General features: G+C 41.0%; 2 protein-coding genes across 6 annotated transcripts in view; one reads left to right on the plus strand and one right to left on the minus strand.

Annotated features, from left to right (window-relative positions):
* The window catches only part of LOC142157993 (uncharacterized), a 459,198-nt gene that overhangs the window by 361,236 nt on the left and 84,024 nt on the right, over positions 1 to 13,938 (minus strand). The gene's annotated exons all lie outside the window — the stretch shown is intronic.
* Positions 7,162 to 11,089, plus strand: LOC142157987 (52 kDa repressor of the inhibitor of the protein kinase-like). The gene is made up of 2 exons (XM_075211490.1): positions 7,162 to 7,251; positions 8,710 to 11,089. The coding sequence occupies exons 1-2, from the start codon at positions 7,234 to 7,236 to the stop codon at positions 11,068 to 11,070; spliced, it is 2,379 nt and encodes a 792-aa protein (XP_075067591.1). The 5' UTR covers positions 7,162 to 7,233; the 3' UTR covers positions 11,071 to 11,089.

Genomic DNA, 13,938 nt, shown 5'->3' on the forward strand with positions numbered 1-13,938 from the left:
CCCGGTACCCAATTTGGTACCGGGGCCACAATACCTCCTCCAAACATGGTACAGACAATTCGTCATTGAGATCCCATCAAGTATGTTAAAGACAGACAGGGTCGAAGTGTTATTCGTTGACTTTGTAAACCCAAAAAACTGTCCCTGTTGCACATAGTCGTTCAATGAAGACTGACTTTTTCATTTAAAGGCACGATCTTTCAAGTGTAGTGTTTGTAAGTCTAAGTCATATTATACTTTTGGTAAAATTGGTTTATTTTGTTCCTCTTTATGGTAATTAGTCATAGAATTAAAGTATGAAATAGAATTAAAGTATGAAATAGAATTAAAGTATGAAATAGAGTGGTATAGAGTTGTAGTGTGGTATAGATAGAGTGGTCCACACAATATAATAATAAAACCCTCAACTGGTCTGAATTCCACCAAACAAGTATCTGGACTGCGTAGTGTGGTGGCCCCGGTACACAATTTGGTACCGAGGCCACAATATAATTAAAAAATTGGGCATCAACTGTCACCGTTGTTTAATATCTGATACACCTAAATATGGACTGCACAGTGGAGTGGCCCCGGTAGTAAATTTGGTGCCGGGGCCACAATACCTCCTCCAACTTCCAAGTGTAGTGTTTATAAAGACAGACAGCGTCGAAGTGTTATTAGTTGACTTTCTTAACCCTAAAATTGTCCCTGTTGCAAATATTCGTGCAATGGACAGTTACTTTTTTATTGAAAGACTCAAGCTTTCAAGTGTAGTGTTTATAAAATATAAACAACAATACAGTAGTTTTAGAGCACGTCAATACCTCTTGTTTTAAATTATGACACGGCATTTTACTTTTGGTTTAATTTCTTGTATTTTTTTAAATTTGGTTTTACTTTTTGAACATGGCAAACGACTGTTGATTGGTCATATAATGCAAAAAAAAAAGGTCCAAGATGGAATTGTCCTTGGGCCCTCACACCCACCCTTATGTTGTTTAAATAGGACATGCACACTTTAACAAACCAATCATTTCAGCGACAGGGCCTACCAAACAACTTTGGCTGAAATGATTGGTTTGTTTGGGCCCCCACACCAAAAAAGCTATTCATCTCTCCCTGTACAGACTAAACAGGCTCTACTGAGGCAAGATGTCGTCCTCATCCTCAACCTCTGATTCCTCTCCCCCTACAGTGTGTACTTCCTCCTCATCACACATTATCAATTTGTCCCCGCTGGACTCCACAACCACAGGTCCCTCTGTAGTATCTGGAGGGCAGTGCTGTACTTCATTGAGGAATTGATTATTCATTTTTATAAACATCATTTTTTCAACGTTGTGAGGAAGCAACCTCCTTCGCCGCTCACTGACCAGGTTCCCCGCTGCACTAAAAACTCTTTCCGAGTACACACTGGAGGGGGGACAACTCAGGTAAAATAGAGCCAGTTTGTACAGGGGCTTCCAAACTGCCTTGTTTTCCTGCCAGTAACAATATGGACTGTCTGACATGTCTACTTGGATGGTGTCAGCAAAGTAATCATCCACAATTTTTTCTATTGTGACAGCATCCAATGCAGCGAGAGTAGACATGTCTGCAATGGTTGGCAGGTCCTTCAGTCCGGACCAGATGTTATCAGCATCCCCGCCTCTTTTGGGAAAACTGAGCTTTTTCCTCGCAGCCATAGATGTGGAAGAAAATGAGGGTGGAGCTGTTGGCATGTCACGGTCCTCTTCAGAGGACAATCTCCTGACCAGCAGGTCTTTGCACCGCTGTAGACTTGTGTCCGCCGGAAACAGAGACACAACATACGCTTTAAACCGAGGATCGAGCACGGTGGCCAGAATGTATTCCTCTGACTTTAAAAGAGTGACCACCCTCGGATCCTGGCAAAGCGTACGAAGGGCTACATCCACAAGAGCTACATGCTTGGTGTAATCGCAATGGCTTACCAGCTCCTCCCTCACTTTCTCCAGCTGCTTCTGCAACAGCCTGATCAGGGGAATGACCTGACTCAAGCTGGCAGTGTCGGAACTGACTTCTCGTGTGGCAAGTTCAAATGGCTGCAGAACCTTGCACAACACGGAAATCAGTCTCCACTGCGCTTGACTGAGGCGCATCCCCACTCCTTTGCCTATGTCGTAGGTGGCTGTGTAGGCCTGAATGGCCTTTTGCTGCTCCTCCATCCTCTGCAGCATATAGAGGGTGGAGTTCCAGCGCGTCACAACCTCTTGTTTGAGGTTATGGCAGGGCAGGTTCATGCTTTTTTGATGTGCCTCTAGTCTGCGGTAGGCACTGGCTGAATGCCGAAAGTGTCCAGCAATTTTGCGCGCCACCGCAAGCATCTCCTGCACACCCCTGTCACTCTTGAGGTAATGCTGCACCACCAAATTAATGGTGTGGGCAAAACATGGGACGTGCTGGAAATTGCCCATATTTAATGCCCGCACAATGTTACTGGCATTGTCTGACACCACAAATCCCCATGAGAGTCTAAGTGGGGTAAGCCACTGGGAGATAATTTCCCTCATTTTCTCTAATATGTTGTCAGCGTTGTGCCTCTTATTAAAGCCTGTAATACACAATGTTGCCTGCCTTTGCATGAGCAGCCATTTTGTAGATGCTGCTACTGATGCAGCTGTTGCTGTTGCTGCGGAAGGGGATGCATCTACCCAGTGGGCTGTCACAGTCATATAGTCCTTCGTTTGCCCAGAACCACTTGTCCACATGTCCGTGGTTAAGTGGACAGTGGGTACAACCGCATTTTTAAGAGCACTGAGGACACTTGATCGTACTTCTCTGTACATTTTTGGTATCGCCTGCCTAGTGAAGTGGAATCTCGAGGGGATTTGGTACCGGGGACACAATACCTCCATCAACCCTCTAAATCCCACTCCACTGATGGCGGACACCGGGCGCACGTCTAACACCAACATTGCAGTTACAGCCGCAGTTATACGCTTTGCAATAGGGTGACTACTATCGTATATTGTGGTCATGGCAAACGACTGTTGGACGGTCAATTGTTTTGTGAAAGACTTAGCGGTCTTACGACTTCCCCTCTGGGAAGATGACCGACTAACAGCAGCAACAGCAGCAGTGGCAGTAGTAGGCGTACCGCTGCAGGATTCCTCGGATGAATCCCGTATTGAGGAGGACTCAGTCTGGCTGCTGACTTGGGCTGCAGGACTGAATCTGATGGAGATTGTGGAGGAAGTTGACGAGGAGGGTGTTGCTGGTGTGTATCCAACTGGACCACGGGATTTAGGTGTCCCTGTACCGATGAGGGTCCTAGCCCCAGTTCCTGAACTAACCACTGAACTATGAAGGTTATTCAGGTGACGTATAAGGGAGGATGTTCCTAGGTGGGCAAGATCCTTACCCCTGCTTATTTGAGCTTTACATAAGCTACATATGGCCATACATTGGTTGTCTGGATTTGGATAAAAATAACTCCAGACCGAAGAGGTGCATTTTTTGGTCTTCTGACCAGGCATGACGATGAGCTTTTTCATCCCATGGACATCAGCTGTTTCCCCCCCTGGTGCCTCATTTACAATAACCACATCACCATCCTCATCATCAAGTTCCTCCACAGCGCCAGCTACATCATCAATAGCCTCCTCCCGAGCCACCTCTTCCCGTACAGTGATGGGAAGGTCAGGCTTGACAACCACCAACATCCTTGGACTCGCCTTGTGGATTTGTGATAATTTCTCTTTAGAAGGCAGAGTTGTTTGCTGTTTTGTTGCTGACAGCATAACTCTCTTCAATTTTTTGTAGGGGGGGGGAGGAGGAGGAGGGCTAAGATCCGTGGGTGAAGCTGAACCACTAGTCATGAACACGGGCCAGGGCCTAAGCCGTTCCTTGCCACTCCGTGTCGTAAATGGCATATTGGCAACTTTACGTTTCTCCTCAGATGATTTTAAGTTTCTCTTTTTGCTACTTTTTCTTAACTTGGGTTTTTTGGATTTTACATGCCCGGTACTACGAGATTGGGCATCGGGCTTGGAAGACGACGTTGATGGCATTTCATCGTCTATGTCATGACTAGTGGCAGCAGCTTCAGCATTAGGAGGAAGTGGGTCTTGATCTTTCCCTACTTTATCCTCCAAATTTTTGGTCTCCATTATATGTAGCACAAGATACTGCAGAATGTGTGAACTTGGTAATATTGCAGTACCAATGGACTTATACTGCTGGATTGGTTTTGCAAATTTGGTTATAATTATTATATATATTTTTTTTTTTTTTAAATTTTTTTTTTTTTTTTACTTTTTTTTTTTTTTTTAAAAACTTGGGAATAATGGGGAAATAACTATGCCCTTAGAAGCACAGAGCACAGGACACAGCACCACTGGACTGAACAGGACACGGCACAGGACCCAGCAGCACTACGGAACTCAGCAGGACAGAGCACAGGACACAGCACCACTGGACTGATACTGCAGAATGTGTAAACTTTGTAATATTGCAGTACCACTGGACTTTTACTGCTGAATGTGTGAACTTGGTAATATTGCAGTACCAATGGGCTTATACTGCAGGATTGGTTGTGCAAATTTTGTGGTAATTAAAATAAATTTAAGTAGTTTTTGGTATTTTTTAAAAAAAACTTTTTTTTATTTTTTTAAACACAGGGGAATATTGGGGAAATAACTATGCCCTTAGAAGCACAGAGCACAGGACACAGCACCACTGGACTGAACAGGACACAGCACAGGACCCAGCAGCACCACTGACCTCAGAAGGACAGAGCACAGCACACAGCACCACTGGACTGATACTGCAGAACACAGCACAGCACAGCACAGCACAGCACAGAACTAAACAGCACAGCACGAGATCTACCAGGACAGAGGACCACCTAACACACCCTCCCTCTACCCTGATCAATGCCCGAGTGAAGATGGCGGCGACTAGCGGGGAATTTATAGGATCCGAGTATCGCGAGATCCGACAACGGGATTATGAGTCAGAGCCTCAGTTTCACATTTGAATTTGGCGCCAATACCCGGATCTGTCTCGGATCCGACTCGGATCCGCAACGTTCGGGTGGGCTCGGATTTCATAAATCCGAGTGCGCTCATCCCTAGTCTGTATATCTTATGACTTATAAGGTCTAAAAGATATTATTATTATAAAAAAAATATATTACTATTGTTATTATGGCTATTAATTATTATTTACATTTTAATGATTGTAAAAGGTTGCTAATGGTAACCTTAATTTTTTATTATTATTTTTCTATATAAAATTGTGACCTCTCATTGACATCTATATGGTATTTGGTCTATTAGAAAAAAGAGAGTGTTAATGTTAATATACTACCTTTATGCATATATGTGCATTTATAATTATACATTTGTACATTTTTTTCACTCATACTACTGGTTTAATGATTATGTAGCAAAATCGCTGGAATAGCAAATATAGACAGGAAGCTCTAATTAATGATTACACCTGTACGTCTGGCTCCCTATTTAAAGGATCTCCACAGACCTTTTAGCAGCTTTGAGAAAGTGCCCAGTGTCGGCACGAAACGCGTCAGCTGGGTCTGTTTTCTACACTACCTTCGGATACCACATGATTCCTGCCGCTCATGACTTAACATTGGAACGTGAACTATATCCACTTTGTTGCCAGTGAGGCTGCTTTTGAAGTTGCGCATAACCGCGCTAAGAACAGAGGATCGTGTTGGAAGGTCAATTTGAGTCAGGTTCAAGATCGGAGCCCGCTTTGTGTATAAATTCCCTCCGGAGGGTGTACATTACACTGGTAAGCGGCGTGAATATTTAATTGCCTGATTGATATCTGAGCCAGTTATGGAGATTTAGTTCCCTATACTACAGGAGGCTGCCGGGCAGAGGCTGTATTGTATACGCTGGGTAATTACTTGGAGGAAATTTAGCCTCGGTTCTGTGATCTCCGGCTCCTTTCAACATTCCATGGGGCATATTCAATTAGCTTTTGGATTCGCGGTAAGAAAAGTGCGCGTTCTTGCGGGTATTACGGTACCGCATTAACGTGGATTTTCGTTCGCAACCCTATGGGCTGCGAACGAAAATCCACGTTATTGCGGTACCGTGTATTACGTTTCGCGGCTGTTCCGGCGCGTTACCGCGAATCCAAAAGCTAATTGAATATGCCCCCATGAGTCTATAAACGTGTATTGATTTGACCATATTATGAACGGACATCTCTTTGTTGCAGTAAAACATCTTCCTACACGCAGATTGTGATTAACCAGTAACCGTGGCTGTCCAATTCAATTACCTCAGTACTGAAGGTTATTTTTATATACCATATATGATATATTTGTTGATCTGGTATTTAGCATATTTTTAATCTGTATCTTTATATGATTATTTTAAGTAATAAATATTATTTGTTATTTTTATTAGAGATCACTTCTCTTTCTTTGGGAGAAACTCTGAATGTATTGCTTTTTTATTATATAGAACCCCTTTTTTCTTTTCTTTGGACAATTGTCGATTGGTGGTTGTTATGCAATAAAACACGGGTTTGCAGCAGTAGAGAACTTTATTTATTTAGATTGTTTTTCTATTATTATATTCTGTTTCCTCGTTTTTCTCCAGTGTGCGCCATTAACCCTTAGTGGGATTTTTGTTTCAATTTTGTTGATGGCCTTGTATGTTAGTAGAAGAATTTTATATTGGATTCGTTGAAAAACAAACAACCAATGTAGAGACTGACAGACTGGCTCAGCAGGTGAAGAACAATTTCCAAGGAACATCAATCTAGCCGCTGCAAGCAAAATAGACTGTAGGGGTTTGAGTCTGATTTTGGGGACATCAGTAAGGAGGGAATTGCAATAGTATAATGTATAATGTATAATAGCAAATGTATAATAATAAAACGGCTGGGGAGAAAATACAACAGAGAGAACAGATGCTGACTGCTGTTTGTAAATACACGTGGAATAGAGTGTATGCCCCGCTGTGGGTTCATATTTACTCCAATAGTGACTACAGGAGCTCCTGTACTTATATTGCCCGTAGACCAGCATAGGTGTGCTGATAATGGTGTATACAACAGCGACTCCGGGGCCACAGGCGATCCCACTTGAATTACAGCAGCGTCCAAGTGTGATGAAAGCGCTTTATGTCACTTCGCCAGGCAGTGTGCGCCCATCTACCGGAAGTACACCGTGTACCGACTTCCGTTTCCTGTCCAGTGCTCGGTGTCTTCCCCCGTTCGCTCGGTTCCTGCTTGTGGACTGGTGTACGAGACATGGAGGCAGGCATCTCGGTAAGTCCATCAGCTGCGGTTATTATTTAACACACGTCTGTCGTGTCCCATATTCCCCAGTTATGTTCTGGCCGCACCAATACAGCCACTGCCACACATTTCTGTTTACTTATACATATATACACAAATCGATTATTCTCAGGCCACCCTTGTGGAAGTGCCGGCATGCGCTGGAATGATGGAACTTGTAGTTACACAACAGCCGGAGAGTAAGAGGTCTTATGAGATGCTGTATTTCGTCTCCCGGAATTACATCACGATGTGGTATATAACTGTGGTTGTTGTGTCCATTTCTGCAGTTATCTGTTGAATTACTTAATTTATCTGTATTATAATTTCAAATAAATATCTATACACTGGTAAAACGTCAAAATAAAGGCATATAACTATTTAGAATTTTTGTTAGCATTTTCTCGTTGGTATCATTTGATGCGACTATTATGTAAGGTAGAACTCTTCTTATTAAGTTCAGTTTGTGTTCATTTGACATAACGGAGTAGATTTATTTTTTTTATGAAATATATATGTTTTAATAATGTCATGAAAATGCTGTGCAGATTAGCTGAAAAGAACTTGCAAATCAAAGTTTGGAAGGTTAACTATATGGAGTATATATTTAGTTATCTTTTTTTGTAGTAATGTACTTGTAACTACATTTATACTTTATTCTCATGGTAATGTTCCTTTTTGCTGGGGCTGCATTATGTATATTTGTAGATTTCCCCCACAGTTTCAATCTATTGTCATCTTTCAGATTTTTGCAAAACAATAGGTAGCTTTATTATTATCCAATAGTTCAGAAATTATAGCTTGAGTCAAATATGCCATTAGGTGAAACTGGTGTGGAAGTCAATGGTAAATGGATAAGCAAATCTGAAATCACAAATAATTGACACTTTGGGGCATATTCAATTGTCCTCGTTACTCGCAAAAGTAATGCAGCGTTAAGAGTATTGCTGGTATTACGGTATTTCTAAGCCGGATTTCTGAAAGCCGGCGTTAAAGGTACCGTAATTACGCGTACTATTACCATAATAACAGTAATAGTGCGCGAGTAACGTGGACAATTGAATATGCCCCTTTGGGGAGAATTCAGTTGGCCGTGTTACGGGTAAAAGTAACGCGGTCTGCACATTATTACAGTTATTACGGTAATAATGCGCTTTATTTCCGTTATTATGGTAGTTTCAACGCCGGCTTTTTACTAGCCGCTCCCTGAGCTGCGAGCAGAAAGCTGGGTTAAAACTACCGTAATAACGGTAATAGTTTTAACACAGCACAAATTGAATCCCCCCCCCCCCTTTTATCTTGATTTTGGAATGATATCCAGTATTTAAATGCATACAATATGTAACATTTTTTATGATGCTATTCATTTAACCAAACCAAACTCATTAAAACAGTTGAGGTTTGTTAAACCGTGAAGTTGTAGATAATTCTCTCTATTTGTTTTTTTAGAATGCAGTGTTTATACCTTTTAAACGTCCAAATGAAGAAGATTTGAATGCCATGGAAGGAAAGAGATTATGTCCTATTGACCCAGACATTATTAAGAAAGAAATAAAAGAAGACGAAGATGAACCAGTCAGCTGTGAAGTGGCATGGTTAAAGGGCTTTGGTTTATACAGTGATGATATGACTCAGTCAAGCAACAATTCTAATGCTGCTGATATCAGTTTGAATGCCTTTGCAGAAGCAGTGTTAGATTCTAGCACAGATTTCCATTGTCAGGTAGATGAAAATGCATCAAAGGTTTTTGATGTGGATAAGCCATTTCAGCCTTCGGCAGAACTCGTGCCCCCACAGTGTTTTGGGAACAGGAAGCTAAGGTTCCAGAGCGCTTGGTATACAGATTTTCCATGGCTTCACTATAGCCCCAACTTGAAAGCTGTTCTTTGTTTTACCTGTGGAAAAGCTGAGAGTATGGGGCTTTTGGGCTCTTCAAGAAGAAGAGATTCTGTATTTACAGTGGTAGGCTTCTCTAACTGGAAGAAGGCTCGGGAAAAATTTGGTTCTCACCAAAAGTCTAAAAGCCATGAGTTTGCTACCTGGAAATTAATGCATGCCTTACAGAACCAGAAAAGAGAAGCTGCTTTGGAACAACAAAGGAAAGTTAGACAAGCTATTCCAGCTCTTTGTCTTAACAAACTGATTGGTGCAGTGCGTTTTTTGATCCATCGAGGTCACACATTTCAAAATCATGAATCAATTGAAGAAAGTTTGTTTGAACTTCTAAAGTTCTTAGGTCAGGACAGTGATATGTTCAAATATTGGCTCATGACCAATCAAAATTTTACCAGCCCAGAAATCCAACATGAAATAATTGGCTTAATGAGCCATGAAATCATAGGTTTTATAACAAAGGATGTGAACCAAGGCTCAATGTACTACTCTGTAATTGTAGACCACATTCAGAATTCTGAATTGCAGCAGCTGAGCCTCTGTTTACGATACTTGGATTCAGACATGCATCCCCAAGAAGAATTTATTGGGTTCCTTGACCCTATAGAGGAGACTGGTACCTCTCCTGCAAATCATATCCTAGAACTTCTTGATCAACATTCTTTGCCTATAGATCTTCTAAGAGGAATTGCATTTGAGGTGTCTTCTACCTCTACCCTTTGCTATATGGAATCATGTGCCTTGCTGAAACAGAAACAGCCTCTAGCCATGTTTGTGCATTGTGGAGCTCCTTGCGGAAGTTACTTGACAAAAGATGGTTGCCATGCGAGTCCAGTTTTGCAGCAAGCTTTATATTCTGTAAATGACCTATGCAAATTATTCAGCAAAACACCCAAGTTCAAATTTTTTTTTGCTGAAGTAATGCCAAGTCTCATTTCTCAAACACGATTCTTGTGTTCTTCAAAGTGGTATGTTAACCTGGCAGTGATCAATACTGTTATTCAGCACTATGGCGTACTCATAGAAGGCCTTAGAGAACTGCAATCACACACGGGTGTTTCTGGTGTAAGAGCGAATGTCTTGCTACGAGAATTTATAGAAGGAAGTACACTTGCGAGTTTGCTCATTATAAGATCAGTAATGGAGTCCCTAAACATTCTAAATATGAATGTGGAAGAGCAGGACAGGCTTATGTTGAGTACCCTGAAAAAAGTAAGGCTGGTTAAAGAAATACTGATGAGGGTGCGGCAAGAAGTATCAGTGTTGGATTTCATAAGGCAAGCAGAAGACTTTGTGATTAAACTTAATCTATTACCATTATCCATTCCACAGCAGAGACTACTATGCCCTCAGGATATGGAGTCTATGAAACACCAAGTTCCTGTTTCTAAGGAGGAATTTTTCAAAAATGAGTATTTCAAGGTGCTTGATGCTGTCATTTCTCAACTGGAGAATAGATTCCTTCAACAAGGTTTTATTGATTACTGTCATCTGGAAGATGTGCTTCTTAGCACAGGAAAAGGCGAATCTGACAGTGTTATTGAAGAAAAACTGGGAATCCTTTCTAAATACCCAGAGTTCAATGTTCGAATGCTAAAGGTCCAGTTGGAAATGTTTGCCCACAAAAACAGCTACAGCTCTTTGCCAGAAGCTGTGAGTCTTTACAATTCCGTTAGTCCTGAAGTTAAGGAGTTTTTCAGTGAGTTGGGTAAATTTCTGAAGCTTTTGCTTATAATTCCAGTAAGTACAACTGTGAGTAAGCAGGTCTGCTGCCCTTTCCAGAGACTGAAAACTTTGCTGAAGCTCACCACCACAGAGACTCGCTCAAATGATGTAGCTGTATGCTATGTGAATGAGACGCGCTTAGACAATCTGTGTTTGGAAACCATTGCACACAACTTTGTTCATGGTTTTTGAATAAATGAAGGACAATTTTGCTATGTGTATTATTGTAGTCTTGATTGCTTGTGGCTGTGTTGCATTTGTACAACAAAGCAGAATCTTTTGTTATTTATGAACTGTTCTTATTCTCAAGTCTTGTTTATACACAATATGGACAAAAGTATTCGGCCGCTTGGCCGTTACACAAACAGGGACTTTAATGATGTATTCAAATACATATACTTTAATATGGAGTTGACCCCCCCTTTTGCAGCGATAACAGCTTCTACTCTTCTTGAAAGGCGTTTCACAAGATGTTGGAGTGTTTCTGTGGGAATTTGTGCCTATTCATTTTCTAGAACATTTATGAGGTCAGGCACTGATGTTGGACAAGAAGGCCTGGCTTGCAATCTTCATTCCAGTTCATCCCAAAGGTGTTCGATGGGTTTGAGATCAGGCTCCGTGCAGGCCAGTCAAGTTCTTCCACACCGAACTCCTCAAACTAGAAATAAGGGGCCTAGTCCAAACCCTGAAAAATAGCTCCATGCCAAACTTCACAGTTGGCATAATGCAGTCAGGCAGGTAATGTTTTCCTAGCATCTGCCAAACAGAAGCGTGATTCGTCACTCCACAGAACACATTTCCACTGCCCCACAGTCCAGTGTCTGTGTGCTTTACACCACTTCATCTGATGCTTGGCATTGGTCTTGGTGATATACGGCTTACATGCAGCTGCTCGACTATGGAAACCCATTCCGTTAAGTACCCGCCGCACAGTTTGTGTGCTTACATTAATGACAGTGGATGTTCGGATTTCTTCAGCTATAGAATCAGCAGAGCATTGGTGACTTTTACGCAACATGCGCATTAGCAGTCGTTAACCCCGCTCTGATTTTACGTGGTCTTCTGCTTTGTCGCTGAGTTGCTGTTGTTCCTAAATGCTTCAACTTTCTAATAATATAACTTGCAATTGACCATGGAATATCCAGCAGGGATGCAATTTCACGATTCGTCTTATTGCAAAGGTGGCATCCTATCAGTACTATGCTTTAAGTCACTGAGCTCTTCAGAACGACCCATTTTGTATCGCAAATGGAGACCACATAGCTAGGTGTTTGATTTTATACACCTCTTGCAACGGGTCTGATTGAAACGCCTCAATTCAATAATTAACAGGTGTGGCCAAATACTTTTGTCCATATAGTGTATTTTAATGTGCTTCATTACACATTCTACACTGATAAGAAATGTTTGCTTATGTGAGGTTTCTGGTCTGTTTAATTTTAATTTTTTAATTTTTCTGTTTAATTGTCTACTTAGTCATATTACCCGTCGGCCTTCATTTATCATTTTTTTTTGTTTGTTTCTGGTTATAAGTATATAAAATTGATGTGATATATTGAATGAAAATTGTTGACTTAAAAGAAAAAGGTTCTTTTTTTTTTTTTTTTTTTAAACTATGTAGCAAAACATATATAGCTTTTAATATGTAATAAATTGTGATAGTGCTGCACATATCATGTGAAATAATTTTTAATTTGTGAATTCTATTGTTGGTTTATACAAATTGACAAACACAATATTCTGCATTAATATTTCAGAGCAGATTGGTTATAAAAAAAAAAAAAAAAAACCTTATTGAATGTGTTCAGTTTGTTGTTTTTACATTGAATTTGATATGATTGGTACATGCATAAACTGAGGTTTCCAGTCTAATCTCTATATGATCCCTTAGACTCTATATAGCTTACCCGGCGGCTCAACGCCATAATCATGAAGAACTGCTAACCCTTTCCTCTCATCTCTAAACTTTTTGACTGCATCTGTTGGGCCAACATTTTTTCTAAACTAGATTTATGAGGTCATTAGAATCCAGGGTGATGAACGGAAGTCTGCCTTCAACAAACGCAATGGTCACTACGAATACCTGGTGATGCTGTTTGGTCTCAGTAATGATCATTCCAAGAATTTGTGAATGAGATTCTTCTGGACCTTTTGTGCCACTGTGTAGTCGTTCATCTTGATGCATTTTGATCTTCAAGGATTTGTATCCTTTATAGTCTCAACATGCCATCACACACCTTATTTTTTTCTGTGTGCTTGTGAAAAGATCCAGGGAGGATAGATTGTGGCGATTTGTATAAACCTTCAACTGCCATTCCTGGGTCAGGTAAGATGTCCTTTATAAATCCTATTTACAAGCTGTTTACCCTACAATTTCAATTAAAACCCAGGCTTGTATAGGACTTATGTGAAATGTGATTAAGATGATAACCATTTCTTTAAGAGCCTATGCCATAGATGCATAGTAGGACCAATAGTAGGATGTTAAAAAACATCCTCCAGACTTATATGTCTAAGAATGAATTGAAAAATGGCACTGTCTTCTTTTAAATGAGTGTGCCTCTGAGTTTATTTAAGCTAGGTTTAGGGAAAACCTTCATCAACTGGACTTCTTAATTTCTGTAGTGTAGGTATTATTGTCTGGTGAACACACTAATCACCGGACAATAGCTGATAAGGAAAATTATTTGAAAGAGGGGACTCTCCTCTTTCAACCAAGTATGCCCCTGAGTGTGTAAGCATTAGGGTGGTGGAGATCAGGCACTATTGGTGTCTACCCAATCTAGGGCTTTTTTTTTTTCTTGTGCAGAAGATTGAGGATCCGTTTGGAGGCTGAATACTCAAACCTCTTGTGATGTGTGGCAGTTTGCAAACCTCCGTATTACAAAGCCAGATATACAACATCCAGTTTTAACCCTTACATCTCATTCTGTAAGAGTTCAATGATGGTCAGTATCAGGCCCAGTCCTCTTATTGTGGCCCCTCACCGTAATTCAATTGGAGGTGTTAGGGTGTTTAGGCAGGTGGATTTGTTCTAATTGTGGTTTGTTACAAGTGTAT

Source organism: Mixophyes fleayi, chromosome 1, assembly GCF_038048845.1.
Source record: "Mixophyes fleayi isolate aMixFle1 chromosome 1, aMixFle1.hap1, whole genome shotgun sequence".
Lineage (NCBI taxonomy): Eukaryota > Metazoa > Chordata > Amphibia > Anura > Limnodynastidae > Mixophyes > Mixophyes fleayi.